General features: G+C 46.5%; 1 protein-coding gene across 1 annotated transcript in view; it reads right to left on the reverse strand.

The window, feature by feature from the left end:
- Window positions 1–4,532: 4,532 nt before the first annotated feature.
- The window catches only part of LOC144103341 (sodium-coupled monocarboxylate transporter 1-like), a 68,840-nt gene continuing 56,511 nt past the window's right edge, over window positions 4,533–16,861 (reverse strand). Inside the window, exons 14-16 of the mRNA XM_077636085.1 lie at window positions 16,410–16,510; window positions 15,131–15,225; window positions 4,533–4,692 (exon numbers count right to left, since the gene is read on the reverse strand). Of these exons, the coding sequence (XP_077492211.1) occupies window positions 4,606–4,692; window positions 15,131–15,225; window positions 16,410–16,510 (283 nt within the window). The 3' untranslated portion in view covers window positions 4,533–4,605. The remainder of the gene's footprint in view (window positions 4,693–15,130; window positions 15,226–16,409; window positions 16,511–16,861) is intronic.

Genomic DNA, 16,861 nt, shown 5'->3' on the forward strand with positions numbered 1-16,861 from the left:
ACTTTCTTCATTTCTTCATGTACTCTAATGGAATACAAGATATTTAAAAACCAAATATATGTAAATGTGAACACATGTAAAGCATGTTATGAGTCTGAGCACCTTTGTCTTGCAGACCAATGTAACTGAAATAAGTCATTCAAATTCACACACAAGCACACTGCTCTTGGTAGTTCTTGTAGCATTCCAGAAAACGTGGCAGCATTTTGGAAATCCAAAGCGAGCTGTCAAATGGGATTCCCAGAAAAGTGCAGTCTGTGCCATTATCAACCATAAAATTACACCATGACAGTCCAGCCAAAGCCATTGCACCTGACCTGGTAAAAACACTTCTGCGTTGGTTTAAGAACTCCATTCTTCAGGTAGGATGCCGTATTCACAGCAATTTCTAATTCATCACCCCGTCCCTTGGCAGCTGAGAGGGTCTTAACTTCAAGGAGACCATTATCTCCTCCCTCCTCTACAACACGATGAGGAGTTGCGCTAAGAGAGATAACAGAGTTGACGCACAATCCACAGCAGTACATCCTGACTGCCACATTTCTCTTCTCTATGTAACGCTGCACGGCTGCATCTTCATTCCTTAAACCATCAGCCATATATTTGGTATGCGTCTTGCTAGATCCGAACAGCTGCTTAAAAAATCTTCTCGTCAGCTGGCCTCTGCCATGACAAGTCCGAGGTGTTAAACAGTCAGGCGCTTGGATCTCTCGAAGCGGCATGCTGTAGAGCAGCTCTGCATCCTAGTTGCTTGCTCGAGGGCCCATGAGTCTTCTAAAGTTAGCTCACAGGAGCCGAACTTGTACCAAGCTGGCATATGCTCAATACACAGGGCTTGGACCGGTAACCTGATTGCCATCTGACCTAGAGCCTTTTCTTGTTGTGTTCGTTTCACGCGTACGTGCAGAAAGTTTGTCCTCCAGCGTCTTGCATTGTATGGCGTTTGCAATATATTTCTGTGTCTGATGCATTCTCTTGATATGGTATTCTGTCACTCTCAGATAAACTGTGGTTTCTTGAGTCAGATGCCTGCCAGCTTTCATTGGCATATGTTTCCCAAAACGTAGTTGTGAAAACTCGCATGTGTGCACGTTGGCCTTCTTAGCCCCAGTACCCCATGCTCTCGGTTTGTCTGTACACAACTGCGTGTCTCGCGCGTAGGCTGCCACAGAGCGCTTCAGGTCTATTACAAACCATTGTAATGCAACTACATGTTTACAAACACCTGCAGCTCCAGCCGTCGCCAGCAGTTCTAGGTTCCTTCAACAACACTTCCATTTGACGAGAGAACATCAGCAGGGTTATATAATTTTGCCAAGGAGAACGATGCCTCCCCGGTTCCTTTGACAAAACTGCACCTGTCAGACTTACAAATAAGAACATTGTGAGCATTCTCTGATTTAAACATCGTGTATCCGCTTACATTGCGCTTCTGAGCACCATGTCCATTCTGATGTGCCAAGATTTCTTGTTCTGAGAACCCATCTGGCACGTCCTTACACTGCTTTGTCCATGGTCCTTTCGATAACATTGCTTGATGAGGAAGTGCATTATAAATGGCTCGTAGTGGTTCCCTGCATCTTGGGTATAAGCAAGTGTCAAAATGTTTTTTTTTGGCACTCCACATCTAAACGGAGCAGGGAAGCATACACAGCTGATCATGGGATCAGCAATGCGATCACGAAATAAAAGTATTCATACATTGCGTCTTGGTCACTTGTGGCAAGCATGCTTGAAAAACAACGCTGCACCTGCTTCGTTTACTACGCGCGGCCGTGACGAATGTTGCACAAGGACGGGCTCGGTAAACCACTAGCTAACTTAAAAATCTGAGGCTGCCCAAGCACAAGGTACTGGCGCGTCCATGTTTTGCCGGTTAGCCAAAACATCCGCCGCAGTTTTTTTCGACCGCGTTCACGTTACTTGTAGCCACGGAGGCACGTTCATATCTTGGCTGCGTCTAACTCCACTCCACGTTAGTAAGAAATAGACACCGCGACCGAGAAAGTACGAGCTGTCAAACTCGTTGAATATAGCACAAGCAGCAACTGCTAACTGTATCGCGATGCTATGCTAAGCTACAGAGAATGTAACAGTTCTAATACAAGAATTTGTTGATTCTGCTTCGTACTTGCTGCGAGCTATTCAAACAACACTATAGACAAGAGAATGTGCTGGCACAACCTAAGTGCAACTCAACCACTTCTTTCTTGCGAGGTGTACTTTATTGAACGTATGCTCTCTCCGTTTCTTTCGACAATATACTTGTTTCAGACTCGTTCGTAGATTAAATAGCACTCCATAGCCAAAAGGCTGAATCGGCAGTGCTCGATATTGAGGTATTTCCCTGAAATACAGCGCATACATTCATACAAGAGCGTATCGCACAGTTGCAACAAACATTGATGTACATTACGCTACGCACTACGCCTGCCGCCGGGACAGCCGCACAAATTTGGGAGGTTTGCGACGGGCGAGAAGTAAACAAATACACTGTTAGCGCGTGCTCACCAGCAAAACACACTTGCTCGCCGTAGGATCGCGCTCATGCCTTCTGCAGCATAGCTATAAAACGCTGAAAACGGTGCTGCTATGCAACGCAAGCTGCGAGCGCGAGACGATGCCTCACGTGCGAAAATACTTGCTTCGTGCTCGTAGCGTCGGCTGCATAACCACAAAAAAAGTTGTATGGCAATGTAAAGATCGCTTGCGCGGCGCAAACATGCCACAAAAGTATTACAAGTACTTGAAAAAGCGTTTTTTATGCCTGCTGTTGCGCGGCGTCCATGGCGTACCACTCCTGCGGTGGATCCTGCACGGTAACCTCGCTCACAATTCCTAGCTTGCTTTGCGGCGTCCGCGCAGGAGGCGCGCGCAACTTTTCGAAATCGTCTATTAGCTCAGACTTGAAGAGGGAACGCTCAGACTTGAAGAGGGAACGAAGGAAGCTTGGGAATAGAAAGTCCATTAACGCGTTAGAGGTAGGAAGGAAAATAGAGGAATTCAGTATAGCACTGCACAACTGATATTCAGATTTACCTGAGGAAGACGATATTAATGTTCATGTAATAAACGATAATCAAACAACTATCATAAAGAAGTGCGCAGTAGAAGTAGGCGGTAGGTCGATTCGACAGGATACCAGCAAGCTGCCTCAGGAGACGAGAGATCTGATTAAGGAACGCCAAAGCATTAGGGAGTCTAACGCAATAGCAAATTGGAACTAAAAGAGTTATCTAAATGAATAAATAAGCACAAGTTAGCCGACATAAGGAAGTTTAAGATGGAGAGAATCAAGCATGCTCTAAAAAAACGAATGTAGCCTAAACAAAGCGGGGAAGAGGAAACTAGGTATAGGAAAAACCCAGATGTATGCTTTAACAGGGATGGAGGGCAATGTCTTTTGCAATATGGATAAGTTAGTTAAAGTAGCTGAAGAGTTCTAAACAAATTTATACAGTAGCCAATTTAATCAGAAAACTAATGAGAGCAACCGTAGCGCACACCAAATCGTCATCCAGCCAATAACAAAAGAAGTAAGGAAAGCCTTAGGAGCAATGCAAAGAGGGAAAGCAGCTGGTGAGGATCAGGTAGCAGCGGATATGTTTTACGACGGAGGGGAGATTGTGCTAGAAAAACTAGCCACCCTGTATACGCAACGCCTTATGACCTCAACCCTAACAGATGTGGGGAAGAACGCCAGTATTGTCTTAATTTTTAAGAAAGCAGACGCCAAGCCCTTAAAAATTGCAGACAGATCAGCTACTGTCCGTTCCCTGCAAGGTATTTACTAAGGTAACCGCAATAGAGTAAGTACAATCTTAGTCATTAATCAACTAAATATTCAGGGAAGCTTTCGCAACGGATACTCTAAAATAGATCATATTAACACGATCAACCAGGTGATAGAGAAATGCAGCTGATCCGTATCATCAGAGGGAAATAACTGGAAGGATAAGAATGGAATGGAGCGCTTATGTCAGGTTCTGTTAGATCATGAATGGCCGTTAACTAATATCCTTCTAGAGAAAAGTGTACAAGAGCTGTATCTTTAGGGCGCAAACGTGGAGGCTAACGAAAAAGATTAAGTTTAAGTTAAGGACAACGCAGTGAGCCACGCCAAGAAGAATGATAGCTCTAACTTTAAGAGACCGGAACGGGCAGAGTGGGAGAGGAAGTAAGCGCGGGTTAATGACATCCTAGTCGAAATTCTTAAGGGCAACGGAGTAGATTCCAAGGGAAGACAAGCGTAGCAGGGGGCGGCGGAAGGTTAGTTGGGCGGATGAGATGAAGATTGCGGGCATAGGGTGGGCACAGCTGGTGAAGGACATGGCTAATTGGAGAGACATGGGAGAGGTCTTTGCCCTTTATGGGGTGCATTCAGGCTGATGATCCTGTTTCCATCCTGCCAATCAATGACGCTACACGCCAAAGACACCGTTGGAAGGCAGATACGGCCGCGAACTCACTTCTCTCTCATCATTGAATAGAACACACTTTAGTGTTCTGCTCAGCTCTCAAAGCATGTCTTGCTGCGCACATGGTCCATTTTATTTTGTTTCAGGCACGTCTTCAGGCCAGCTCAGATTTTTTTCTGGGCGGAAATTACGTGTCCAGGGCTGCTTGCTCGTCTTCGTGTCCTTGGTAATACCTTATCTTTTTTATGCTGTTCTTCATTTCAGTTTCTTCTATCTGTTGGAAAAGAAGAAAACATGTTCTCTGAGCTTTTTAAACGCTGCACCATTGAGCAATTTTTAAACACAATATCTGAAAAATACAACAGTCAGAAAAATATACCAACAGATATAATGACTAAGTGTATTTTTTACGTTCTAATCTTGAGACATTGGCGATACTTATGTACAGAACGATACTGTCGTCTGAAACTGCATCTCAGGTTCATGTATTGCGGCGTTCAGCTTTTATGCTATCGGAGACAACATGCAGTGCGTTCGCAAATTGCAGCAAATCATATAGCAAACATCTATGATGAATAATGTTTTCTCTCAGAGCCCGAGCTTGTTATGATTGGGCACAGACCTAAAGTCCAAGGATATCAGCTGCGGTAGCGGCTCCTATCGCACCCACACCAGCGGTGGCGACAGCAATTCTTGTGTGGAAGCAGCCAACACAGCTTTGTCAGTGCACCTTCTGCATCGACGAACATTGCTCCCAGGAATGCCGTAATGGACCACGCCTTCCATCTGACTCCAGTCACCGGTCCTGGCCGTGTCACAGTGCGCCAGCCACAAACCGACAATAACGGAGAGCACTGCTGATTTCTTACGTGCTGTGATTTTCAACGCATGCACGCGGGGTGTCGACTGCGGCGATGGAATACTAGTCTGACGCGTGATACATCGTGATACATCGTGATACATCTGCAGTTTAGAGCGTGGGGTGTTGTGCTGCGTTGATGTCGTACTAGTCTAATGCAGTGTCCATCGAACCTGATGTGTTAAGGCCGCTCAAATGGAAGTTGATGAAGACAATACCCGACGCCAGCACGAGAGGCTTGCAGCTTATTGCGCTGGGTGTTGTACTTCGATGCAACTTAAATAGAATGATTGAGCGCCCAAAAGAAATGTAAGTGCCGATTAGTTCGAACCAGAGTGGCATTCACTCTTCACTGTTGTGGTCTTCGAGACTTCTTTCTTGTGTTTGGTTGCTTAGGTGTGTTTTGTTATGCATTGTGTTTATTCGCCACTTCTTCGTAATGTTTGTAAACAGCTCATATACATACAACATTCCACCACTGTAATAAATAACACGTCGATAAAAAAAATGGCGGCTCTAATCAAGTGGCCAGTGAAGCTGATTTAATTGTGCCGGCCTTGTTTCTCAATATACATCGGGAAAAATCTTATTTGTATATTTGGTTTTTCTTAGTTTTTGGTGATGTAGGCGCAGCTTATGACGTTAGGACGTCACGTGGGTTCTCGGACCGTCTGGCGTGGACAGCAACGCTTCATGAGCAATATAATGCTTTCTAATTGAAAGAAAGGCACACTGGAATATGAGCACAAAAGATCCCATTCTCGGTGCCTCTTCACATGCGGAGACCCGCCGTGGTGCGCTGGTTTGTATTATGCCAAAATGCAGCGGCTATGTTCCAAGGCCAAGGACCAGTTTCCGTAGGTTCCCCTCCCGCGTGCCGGCGTCGCGCTTGGGGTGTTTGGTGTCGGCCCGAGTGGCGACCACCAGTTGGCCATAGGAAAGCGCTTGCTGGAAAAGAATCTTCTGCATTCTTGTGATGTATTTGGAAGTGAACAGCAAAGAACGTTTTGCACTGCTCTCTTCCGAATGGATCAACAACATGCGGAAGCTGCCATTCCAGCATGGGATGTTCCATAGCCAACTGGTGGTCGCCACGCGTGCCGACGCAGAACGTTTTGCGCTGTTTCCTTCCAAGTTGCATGTTGACATACCGCAGTTAACGCGACTTCGACGGAATCCTACCCCTGCAGCTCAACACGTGACGGGGGGAAGGGGCATGTCGAGTGAGAGTGTGTTCTGGAGCGTCAAAGTGAACTCGATACTGCACTCTCACCACGACATGGCGTCCTCGATAAATATAGTTTAGAAAATGATAATACCATAAACGTCGGCCATGATTGTGGTAGAGGAGACTCTCCCAATTGCTCCTTACGTTTTACAAAGTGTAAACAAACCAGTCCACTTCGTCCACCCTTCACCGAACTACTTCCCTCGGCGGCACTCCTGTCTCGGTTGGATTGGCCGTCTTCTTGACCTAGGATCCGCCAAGCGTTAGCTGAGGCCTATAAAAAACAAGCTCCATAGCATTTAGCGCTTCAGAAGCTGTGGTAGACAGGAAAGCATTTCATAAGCAAAGGGTTTCACAGCAAATCTTTGAAACGTGTGTCCAACTGCGCCCCACGCGTGGCACCGCTCAGAAATCATGTGACAACGCTCTGCATATTCCTCGCACTGTCTTTGTCCTATCCCAGATGGCGAGCGCGCTTTGGAAGAGGGAGGAGGTGGCAGGATTTGGAGCGAAATTGCGTTACTATACCCTGCATCGGCCCCAGCTTTTGCATTGCGTAGTCCTGCTCATCATCGGATGGAACTTGTGGTCATGAGGCGCCCTAACGCTTCGATACGCCCGTGAGATGTTGAACTAGGAGTTAAAAATCAGAAGCCATGCGGCTGGTCCTAATTTTTTAGAATCCGCTTGGGGCGATGCCCCAGAACGCGCTTCCTCAAAACATCTGCAGATATGTGCCCGCGCATTTTACAGACAGAATTTAACAGCGTTCACGCCAGCCAGCGTAATGCGGCACTCAACACATCAGTACCGCATCTCTGAATTTTGCTACTGCGAAACCCCAAAGGTAGAAAAAAATATTGGTGGCGTCTTAGCTCTGGTTAAACCTGGATTGACGCGATAGCTACTGATCGCCGAGTGGAACTTTCGCAGCTGAATTGCAAAGTCACTCTTTCGCCGCTCCGTTTAGCTGGGCGCACATTCAACATCTTCGTCCCACTTGACACTGCGCATGCGTACAGATGTGGAAGCCCGGTTTCGCCGGCGCGCCGCGCAACCGGCAGCAGCAGCTGCTCCGCACCACGTGGCTGGTCACGTGAGCAACCAGGTGACGAACCACGTGATCAGCCACGGCGCCGCGCTGCCGTCAGCAGCCCCGCCCCACGTGACCAACCACGTGACAGCTTGGTGGCGCAGCCACAGTGTGGCGGCGTGGCCAATCTGTGGCGCAGCCACGGGGCCTTCAGAGTAGCGACGCCACTCCACTCTGAAGGCTCGAAATGCTGCCTTAATGTAGCTCTCGCTACAAAAGAAAACTTTGCTGAGAACTTATCTATCGCAAGCATAGTTTACGGATAATTAGTAAACAGCCGTGCTCTGCAGGTCATCGCAACGTCATGAACTTTTCATGAATTTCTTAGCCAGCGCAAAGATTTGGCGCAGCATGCATTTTCTTCTCTATATGTCGCGCTTTATTATACGTCGCACCTTTGCAACTAAGCTCTCTTTCACGAGAAAATTCCTATTTCCAATCCGCCGACCTATATATTCCATGCCGTCATTCTCAAGTCACATATATGTTGTCAGAAATTCGAGACGCAGCAGTGCAAGTTAGGTTATTTCTTCTGCCAAGAAATCCGCTGCAGAGACTCCAAAGAGTACAGACCTCCTCCAGCTGCCCGGCAAAAAATTTTAAGAGGGAGGCACGGTAAGTGCGCCAATACGGGCATCAGATCTTTAGTATGCACTAGGAGATGCGCCAGAGACGCTTAACATTACGACGAGGGGTACAGTCGCGAGTAAAAAAGGTTCGCACTAGGGACGTGCCACAGGAGCGGCACAGAGCCACTCTCGGCACTGCGGTTACGAAGACGCCGATAATGAAAGTGTCATGTGTATTCCAAAAGCACGGCGCCCGGCAGCCGCATGATGCAAGTTTCGCCGCTACAGTGACGTCATTCTGTTATTCTTTTTTACTCGCGACGGTACGCTATAGGGTAACGTGTCATAAGACGAAAAGCGCTGTGCATGTTTTGCATGCAAAGGGAAAAATGAGCCCTTGAGCACATGAGTGAGGTTATGCGGCCAGTGTTGAGAGCGAGAGGAGATTATGAGACGAGGCAAAGCACGGTAAGCATCTGGTGAAGAGTTCTTGCTATCTCTCTCGGCGACAAACGAGACAAGCGCGGTCGACTCTTCCCGCCTCCGCGTTGAGGCACCCTTCCTGTTTCATTTTCTTCCACACCTGGCCCTACCCTTTTGATGTGACCGTTCGCAGCGCGTCCGCTTGCGCGATGCTGTTGTCCCTTATAGCGCAACCTAAAGGGAAAGCCCTGCAGCATCTGTTGTGTTGTGTTGTGTTGATTTCAGTGCTGGCGACGCTGCAATGCCAGATGTGGCCACTTCTGCATGAGCTCCAGTAAGTTCGTCATGTAAATGGAGGATGTTTGGCAGACAGCTAAGACATAAATGCGGCTAGAAGTGGTGCGGAGATTTTAGAATGCGATGCGGACGGTGGACAAATCGGCACTCTCTCCTCCTAGTAACCACCCCGAATATATGAATTTTATATCCTTGGTAAAGCGACCTCCGTGAGACTGTCTCCTATCATGTTATATATTGTTTCGTTCAACCTAGTTTGTCTCCGTTCTCTTCGCTAATTACAAAGTATCCGGTAGGACTGCGCTTGCACGTAGGCATCATACATTCTCCCGGTTATTCCGCGCACCTAGGGCGACTACATAGCCGACATTCGTACTGCGTTCGTGGTTTGATTCTTATGCAGGTACTGCGATACATGAGGTTCCGTCTTTCTCGAGCTCTCTTTTCGAGAATGCAACTCTTGTGTACCCGTTCCTGGTTTTGACTAAGCGGCTAGCGCTGGAAGAGAGGAAGGCGGAACCGTAAGGTAATAATTGTAGGAGGAGGGTACGAGAGGCAAGCACGAGTGATCGCGCTAGGTTTGGGCGGCGGTTGCATAATGACTTCCTAAAAGCGTTTACAGTCATACCTAGAACGTGCCTCGCAACCACCTGCGTAAAACTGACTGGTAGCAGGGAGATGTCTCAGCAGCCCCTCTGTTTCATGCGGCACAAGTGAGAGGGTTTGTGAAAAACAATGCACTGCCTTGCCAAAGTGAAGCGATTCCTTACTCCATGGTTGTGGACCCCTTAATTGCGGCACAGGTGCGCAGCTGGTTGTGTTCGAATCCAATTAAGCTCTAGTCAAACGCCTCTATAGAAAATGCACGGAACCACGAAATTCCTTCGTTATAGAGGCCAGTTCTTTACAACGATCGCGCCCTCATACGGCCTCCAATTAAAGAGTATTACCATTTTGACAGAAACCAAGAATTATTCTGCTAGGACGGCCTATATTAAGTAGATGACGTAGAGAATTTGATTTTTCAACGCTATGCTTCCCAGAATATGTAACACCTAATTTTGTCAATCCCGACAACATACTGAGAGTCAAATGCCTCTCTTACATCAAGGGTCATCATCACTGTCCGCTTGGTCAAGTCGCAGTATTGTTGAAGGTGGCGCTTCAATCCCACACCACTGCCACCAGTTAGTGGTTGCATGTGGGGCTCGAAGTCACTCTCTACGGGACGTGTCTTGGTGACGGTGGCGGTTGTCAGAGCAAGCGTCGTTCCTGACCTGTGGTCCCGTCAGAGTGCAACTCCTGAGCCCCACACACAGCAGTATGCATATCGGCTTGCGAGCTGCCTGCGAGAGGCGGCTGCGCTGCCCTCGCACACATCACATAAGGTGTGTCGCTACCAAGAATTTCAGTTTACCTATGCTCTCGCTGTGTGTAATTTGAAGTGCCAGGCACAGCAATTTCATACTAAGTGTCCGCCGCGGTGGCTGAGTGGTTATGGCGCTCGGCTGCTGGCATGAAAGACGCGGGTTCAATCCCGGCCGTGGCGGTCGAATTTCGATGGAGGCAAATACCTAGAGGCCAGTGTACTGTGCGATGTCAGTGCGCGTTAAAGAACCCCAAGTAGTCTAATTTTCTGGGGCCCCTCACTACGGCGTCTCGCATAGCCTGAGTCGCTTTGGGACGTTAAACCCTCTAAACCAAACAAATTTCAGACTAAGCTTCGACGCAAATCCCATTCAAATATAACTAGTCGCATCGTTCCAGTACCTTGTTTATTGCTCCTCCCACTCCCCCCACCACGGCCTAAACTGTGGTGAAACAGGTAAATCGCGAAACTCCAGGAGGTGCCTTCTTCCGGGCGATCAAATTAGATGGCACTAGCACTGCAAAACTCAAAGTCAAAGCGCCTTTGCTGCTCCGGGATCATTAGTATACGCACGTACGGATGCACGCACACATGAAAGTCTTTCCGGTGTCCGCTAGACAGGTTGTCTGATGATGTCATTGACCACAACTCTGATTGCAGGAAGTCGCTTTCGCTTCCCGTCTAAAGAACAGAGTTGTTATTGTCTATGCTGTCTGCTTAGGCTGCTTTTATTCTTGACACTGCGGCTAGTCGTGGCACTTGAATCGTCGTACCCTCTAACCCTGAAATTATTGCCGAAGGAACCGTCGTGCCTTGTCATGTATTACGATTTTAAGGTGAAAATTGTGAGATCAGTAACGCGTAAGCATTTCGTTAAACACCTAAGTTTATTGGTGTTGTCAGCACTGTAGTGGCGTTCGGAACACTGTTAGAATAGGCAGCTGGCCAAAATCAAGTTTCCTCATTCGTTAAGCAGGTCACTTCATAGGAGCAGCGTTAATTGTAGAACCGTTCGACTGTGGAACGAAAATGCTTCTCGCACTTGAGTCATGCGTGAATCGGCAGTGCACCCACTGACCATAACATTTCATGGAAACGGCAACGCGCTACTCTATGTGCGGGCCACGCCCCTCCTTCCGCTCCAAACGAAGCCGCGTCTTTTGTGGCTTCAGCATTTCTGCTTGAAGCAATGGGACAAGTACGATTCAACGCGTTCTGACAGGAAGCAGCAACAGCGGGAGAGGACACAACAACCGGGCAAGGGTTGCACCGCTATATAAAACTAAGGAGCGTTTGTTCATTCCGATAGTTTAGAGGCCTTGTGCGAGAAAGCTGCAATGCAATGCTTTGACGTTGTGCTGTTAAGGATAACTTAAGAGGCACCAAAGCTTTCTGCTTTATTATATCCGCGGTGGCTCAGTGGTTGTCGCGCTCGGCTGCTGACCTGAGGGACGTGGCTTCGATCCCTTCCGCGGAGGTCAAATTTCAATGGAGGCGAAGTTTTAGATGACCGTGTACTGTGCGATGACATTGCAAATTAAAGACCTCCTAGTGGTCGATATTTCCGGAGCCCTTTCCTACGGCGTGCCTCATAGCCTGAGTGGCTTTGGAACGTTATACCCGCATAAACCATAAAAAACATATCAGAAAATCAACCTGCGCTCAAATTTCTCAGTACAAACTACTGAAATCATCGTACAAAATTTTTTAACAATGTAGTGAACATTCCTCAGACTGCAGCACGAAACATGAAAATAAAGTTCCAGAATTGTTACCTATGTTGGTGTTTCACATATTTGTCTCAAACTGTATCTGTGCGATAAAAGTTAACAAATAACGTTTACGTTGTATTTTAAATATTATTGAAAGTGTACCTAAAGTGACAAGCTAATCAAGAGCTCTAAATTTTTTTATATTTTAAAACTTATAAATACACTATGAACAATACGAATATATTTCACGTACGGAGTCCCAGAACTCGTTACACCATTACTACAGTAATTAGGGTCTTAACTGTCCGACTTTGGCTAGGCGTCTCCCGGATGTTTGCAGTCATTGATAACATGCAAAGTCCGGAAACATTATCAGGAAAATTTCCATGTTACCCATTCACTGCAATCACATTTTAGACATCCTTTCTGGCTAGCTATAAAAGCCAGGGACCATGGTATGAATTCAAAGTTTAGTGCATGAGTTGCACGGATTAGCTGCATTGCGTTGCACGTGGCATTTGTACTGCAGCGATTTAATGTAACTCTCATTGCTGTCTGCTGCTCACAAATTTTTCGTTAAATATGTGTCCTTTCACAACTGGTGGCTCTCTCATTGCAGTGTTATTTTTCCAGTTTAGCTGAAGTTGCATATATTTGATGCGTTTAGACGTTCTTTCAACGTTGTAACGTTTTGTTGTTCCTGTAGACATTGCAAACACCTTGTCTGAGCAAAATGCTTTCAGAGAGATGTTTTGTGCCATAAATGCGATAAAACGTTATGAAATTCCTCCCCCCGCCCCCCGACTAACCCTCAGAAATATGCTCAGATGCCGGCATGGGAAGACAAAGTTCGTATGCAATTTTTTATAAGTTGATGAGAATGGACGGGTGAAGCGCGGACGGTGTTATCATAAGAAATTGAACTGCTTTTGTACAATTTTCTACCTTCAAGTAAAATAATATGCTTGCTGCCTTAGCCATTCACCTGTCATTCTGAGAAAAAGCAAACAATATATATCATAAAATAGAGCTGCTTCTCCTTCAAGGAAAGTTTGCAGACAGGTTTCTCCCATAATGAAGAGCCTTTGCAATTTACCTTATGCTCTTTGCGGACATCTCAACTCAGTACTAATGCTAATTTTTATAATCTAATTTCTCTATTCTTCAATCAAGCTTCTGCAAAGCCTAAAGAAATCTGCTAAGGAACTTTGCCTGTGTGATTTCGTGCTGTTTTTTATGGAGATTTTTTTGGCAATTCCCTTCCTTCATTCCAATCATTTGGCGGTATTTCGAGCGGTACATAACCATAAATATCTGTCTGAATATAGCCGCTGGTCTTTAAGGTTAACGGAGCGGATTCGATGAGAAGGTAAGGGTAGCAGGGAGCAGCAGAAAGTTAGGTGGGCGGATCAGATTAAGAAGTTTGGAAGCAAAGGTTTGGCGCAGCTGCAAATGACAGTGTTAATTGGAGCGATATTAGAGAGGCCTATTTCCTGCAGTCGGTTTGGTCACGCTGATCATAATGAATGAGGAGAATACGCATGTGCAAATGCAGTGATCAATCAAATGCGGCAGATCAAACAACCTAATGGGAGCAGTGGTGATTTTGCTTCAATGATTTAATAATGAACATTTTTCCAAGCGAAGCTTTTCTTTGCCGCTGGCGACGAACAATTTGATGTTGCAATAGCCGAGCTCGCTTTAATGCATTATCTGGTGGCGGTTTTTTCTCTGTCTAGCCACACACAAGGGCTGCCTGACCTGTCTTTGCTGCTCAGCGGGACAAGCAAGCCCAGACGCCTGTGGGCCCTCGTTGGAATGCTGGGGCACGGCCCGCGAAGTGGGGGTTAAAGCTGTATTCACACGGGGGACATCGGCGCGGAAGAATGATGTGATTAGGAGGTGAGCGCCGTCACCGATCCGCGGAAGTCCGCCTCTTGTCTTGGATTCTCTATTCACATAGCGAGCAGGGAGGCATCCAATCGAGCAGGGAGGCGCCTAGAGGGACGAGCGAAGCTGCCAGGCTGTGGGGGCAGAGGAGCAGGGGTCGAAAATGAAGGATGGGGCCAAAACAATATCCCCTCTAGGGGTTGTTTGTGTGTCGGGGCACTGGAGGCAAGAATAAAAACACGAAGCGGGAAACAATGGATGCCCGAAAGGAGAGGAGATAATAGAGGAAAGAAACCAGAGGGAAACCGCCAAAAAAAGAAATACGGCAGCGGGCTGCACCCCACGCATGCTGCCGAAAGCCACATCTCCTGGAGAATCAGGTATCGGCCGAATTAACGGTCCCCTCCTTGATCGGCAGCGGCTGCCGGAGCAAAACCGTAAGCTGTGTCGCCCTGAGCACTCTCGAAGGCATGACTTGTACGCAGCCGCCGTCACTTAGGGATGGATTATATCGTCCTTGTGCGTACTCCTTAAGAGTCAGGAGCACCCTGAACAAGGACTGACAATGCGCGCATGCGCGCATTTCTCGGCAGTGCAGCAAGACACTTAAGCAAAAAAGCAAGGTCCCAACAGCGCAAGCGGAAGAGGAATCAAAGCATGGCCGTGCCCCCTTATTGATATCATCGCTGATACGAGCAAAGCCCGACATCAGTTGCTTAAAGGCACAGTGCTTTCCTTCTGATCACCTTAGCGATCGGCGCTGCGTGGGGCTCTCTATTGATGTTATCCCTGGAACGATCGTCGCCACAAGTTTATAGCACTCCCCGTTGCTATGCGCGCCTTATTTGGTGCCTTCACCTCTTCATTCCGAAGGCGAGGTGCGCGAGGCTTCACTTCACCCTGACCGCAGATTCCCATTGGAGAGTAGAGTACCAGTGCTTTCACACTGGACGTGTGGGAACGCAAGGTAAATAATGTCTGTCAAATTGCCTTCCTTGAATCAAGCTTCTGTAAACCTCTTTAAAACTTGGGTGATGCGTGTTTGGATAGGAATGAAAGCCATATTGCAACAAATGTAATTTTTCATTGAGTCGTCATGACCGCGCAAGGTCCTGTCGTAATTATCTGTAGGCCGAATAGCTGAATGTAAAGTTTATCACCACGAACATTTGTGCTTAGAGTAAGATTCTTTTAGAGCAGAGGGAGGAGGGGTGAGAGACTTTAGGTTCGTCAACGCATGTGTGTTATCTCAGCCAGAGATCCCGTGCTCACCTGAAATTTGTTTCGCAGAAATCTGAATCGCCTCCAGAAATTTACGAACAGCGGACTGGTAAAGCGCAAATTTCTTTCTGCGTTTTGACCACCACCTGAAAAAAATGTACCATATGAAAATGACCCTTTAATAAATGCAGGTTTGTTATTTTCTAACAGTGGGTCTTTGGGAGCATGGCATGGTAGTAAGACAGACCTAGTTTTCACCGTTCTAGAAGATATTTGCAACGTTAAAATCGAATAAAAGAAACACCAAACGTCATGTGAAGACTCGCAAAAACGTCCCGGTTCCAGCATGATGCTTGCTCTCTCTGGATTGTTTATCTATAAAAGACAACGTTGGAGCGGATTCAAAGCGCTTTAGTAGCCGATTTTTTGCTAAGAGAAAAAACACTGTAATACCGGGAGTTCCAAGGAGAACTAACCAAGGTTTTTAAAAATAAGGAGCGCCCAAAGAGGCAAACCCGTCAATTTCTGTTGAAAGTTGTCCTAGTCAAAGTTTTGTTTTTTTAGAACCAGTATTGATGAAAAAATAGCAACTATTTTTTTTTAAATATTGGGTACAAGAATATAAGACCAAAACAGAACTTGTAGACTGCCCTGAAAAAAAAGCTCGTTGAAATGTTTGCACAAAGGAACTATTTATGTAGCTTTATTTTCAAGCCTCAAAAAGAGCACCACGAGACAAAAAATGCAACCATATGACAGCTGTGCTACTTAGCCTCCCTAGGTGCGTCTGTGAGAGAAAAAAATCTGCTTTTCCGACCCTGGCTCCGATGGGTCTTTGTATCTGGACTGCGCGAAAGACATGCTCGAGCAGCTGTCACGGTGTGGTTTATTATTATTCACGGATTTCATCTTAAGGTTGTAAAATACTTGTGTGCACGTTACATCGGTGCACATATTTCAAAGAGCTGTGCTTTAAATGCGGTCCACAGCTGCTGAAATGACACTTTATTTGCGGGAGAAAATTAGAAAGTTATCCAATTACTCCTTAGTAATTATTTGTGCTTGGTGGAAGTTATAAAAAGACGCTCAGCTGTTTTCGCTTGAGTTGGACACTTCAGCTTTTATAACCTTAGTTATTTTCAGCAGGCACTTCTAGTAGTAAAGCAGCAACATTGCAGCGTTTTTTGTGCCATTGAGTGGATATCAAGCGGATATGCAATTCCTCGTGGCAGAAATTTATGTCCTACTCGCCACATGTACACCGAAATTCTCAAGGCGTCTTAGCAAAGTTCCTTTATTTCGACAACTACACCCTGCATAGACGGCTCACCTGTCATGAGACTGAGGGCGGTTCCCAAAACCATGGTCAGCATCAAGCCGATCAGAGATATCCAGTAGTACGAGATCTGGTACAGTGGAAATACGGCCGAGCTGCGTATCAAAAGAAATGGGCGCTCTTATAATTATTACTGCACCAAACCGGAAGAATACTTGCATGCCCAGTGTACAACTCTATAATCTCTAAGTGTGTATATTGCAAACATCGATCGAAATTAAAACGTATTGTGGTGACTTCGATTTATATAAAAAATGTATTTTCCCCACATTTGGACTTACGTGCACAATCAGATGTACTGGTCTTCACAAACGTGTCGAGATTGCTCCTAGGATTACGGTTTTTAGAGCAAGTGCAAGTGTATTAGATCAACACTCCCTTCCGCGGCAATATAGGCCAGAGGTGGAAATTTTATACAATTCTTCGGCGTTTTCTGCTTGAAATAA

This window comes from Amblyomma americanum, chromosome 9, assembly GCF_052857255.1.
Source record: "Amblyomma americanum isolate KBUSLIRL-KWMA chromosome 9, ASM5285725v1, whole genome shotgun sequence".
Taxonomy (NCBI): Eukaryota; Metazoa; Arthropoda; class Arachnida; order Ixodida; family Ixodidae; genus Amblyomma; species Amblyomma americanum.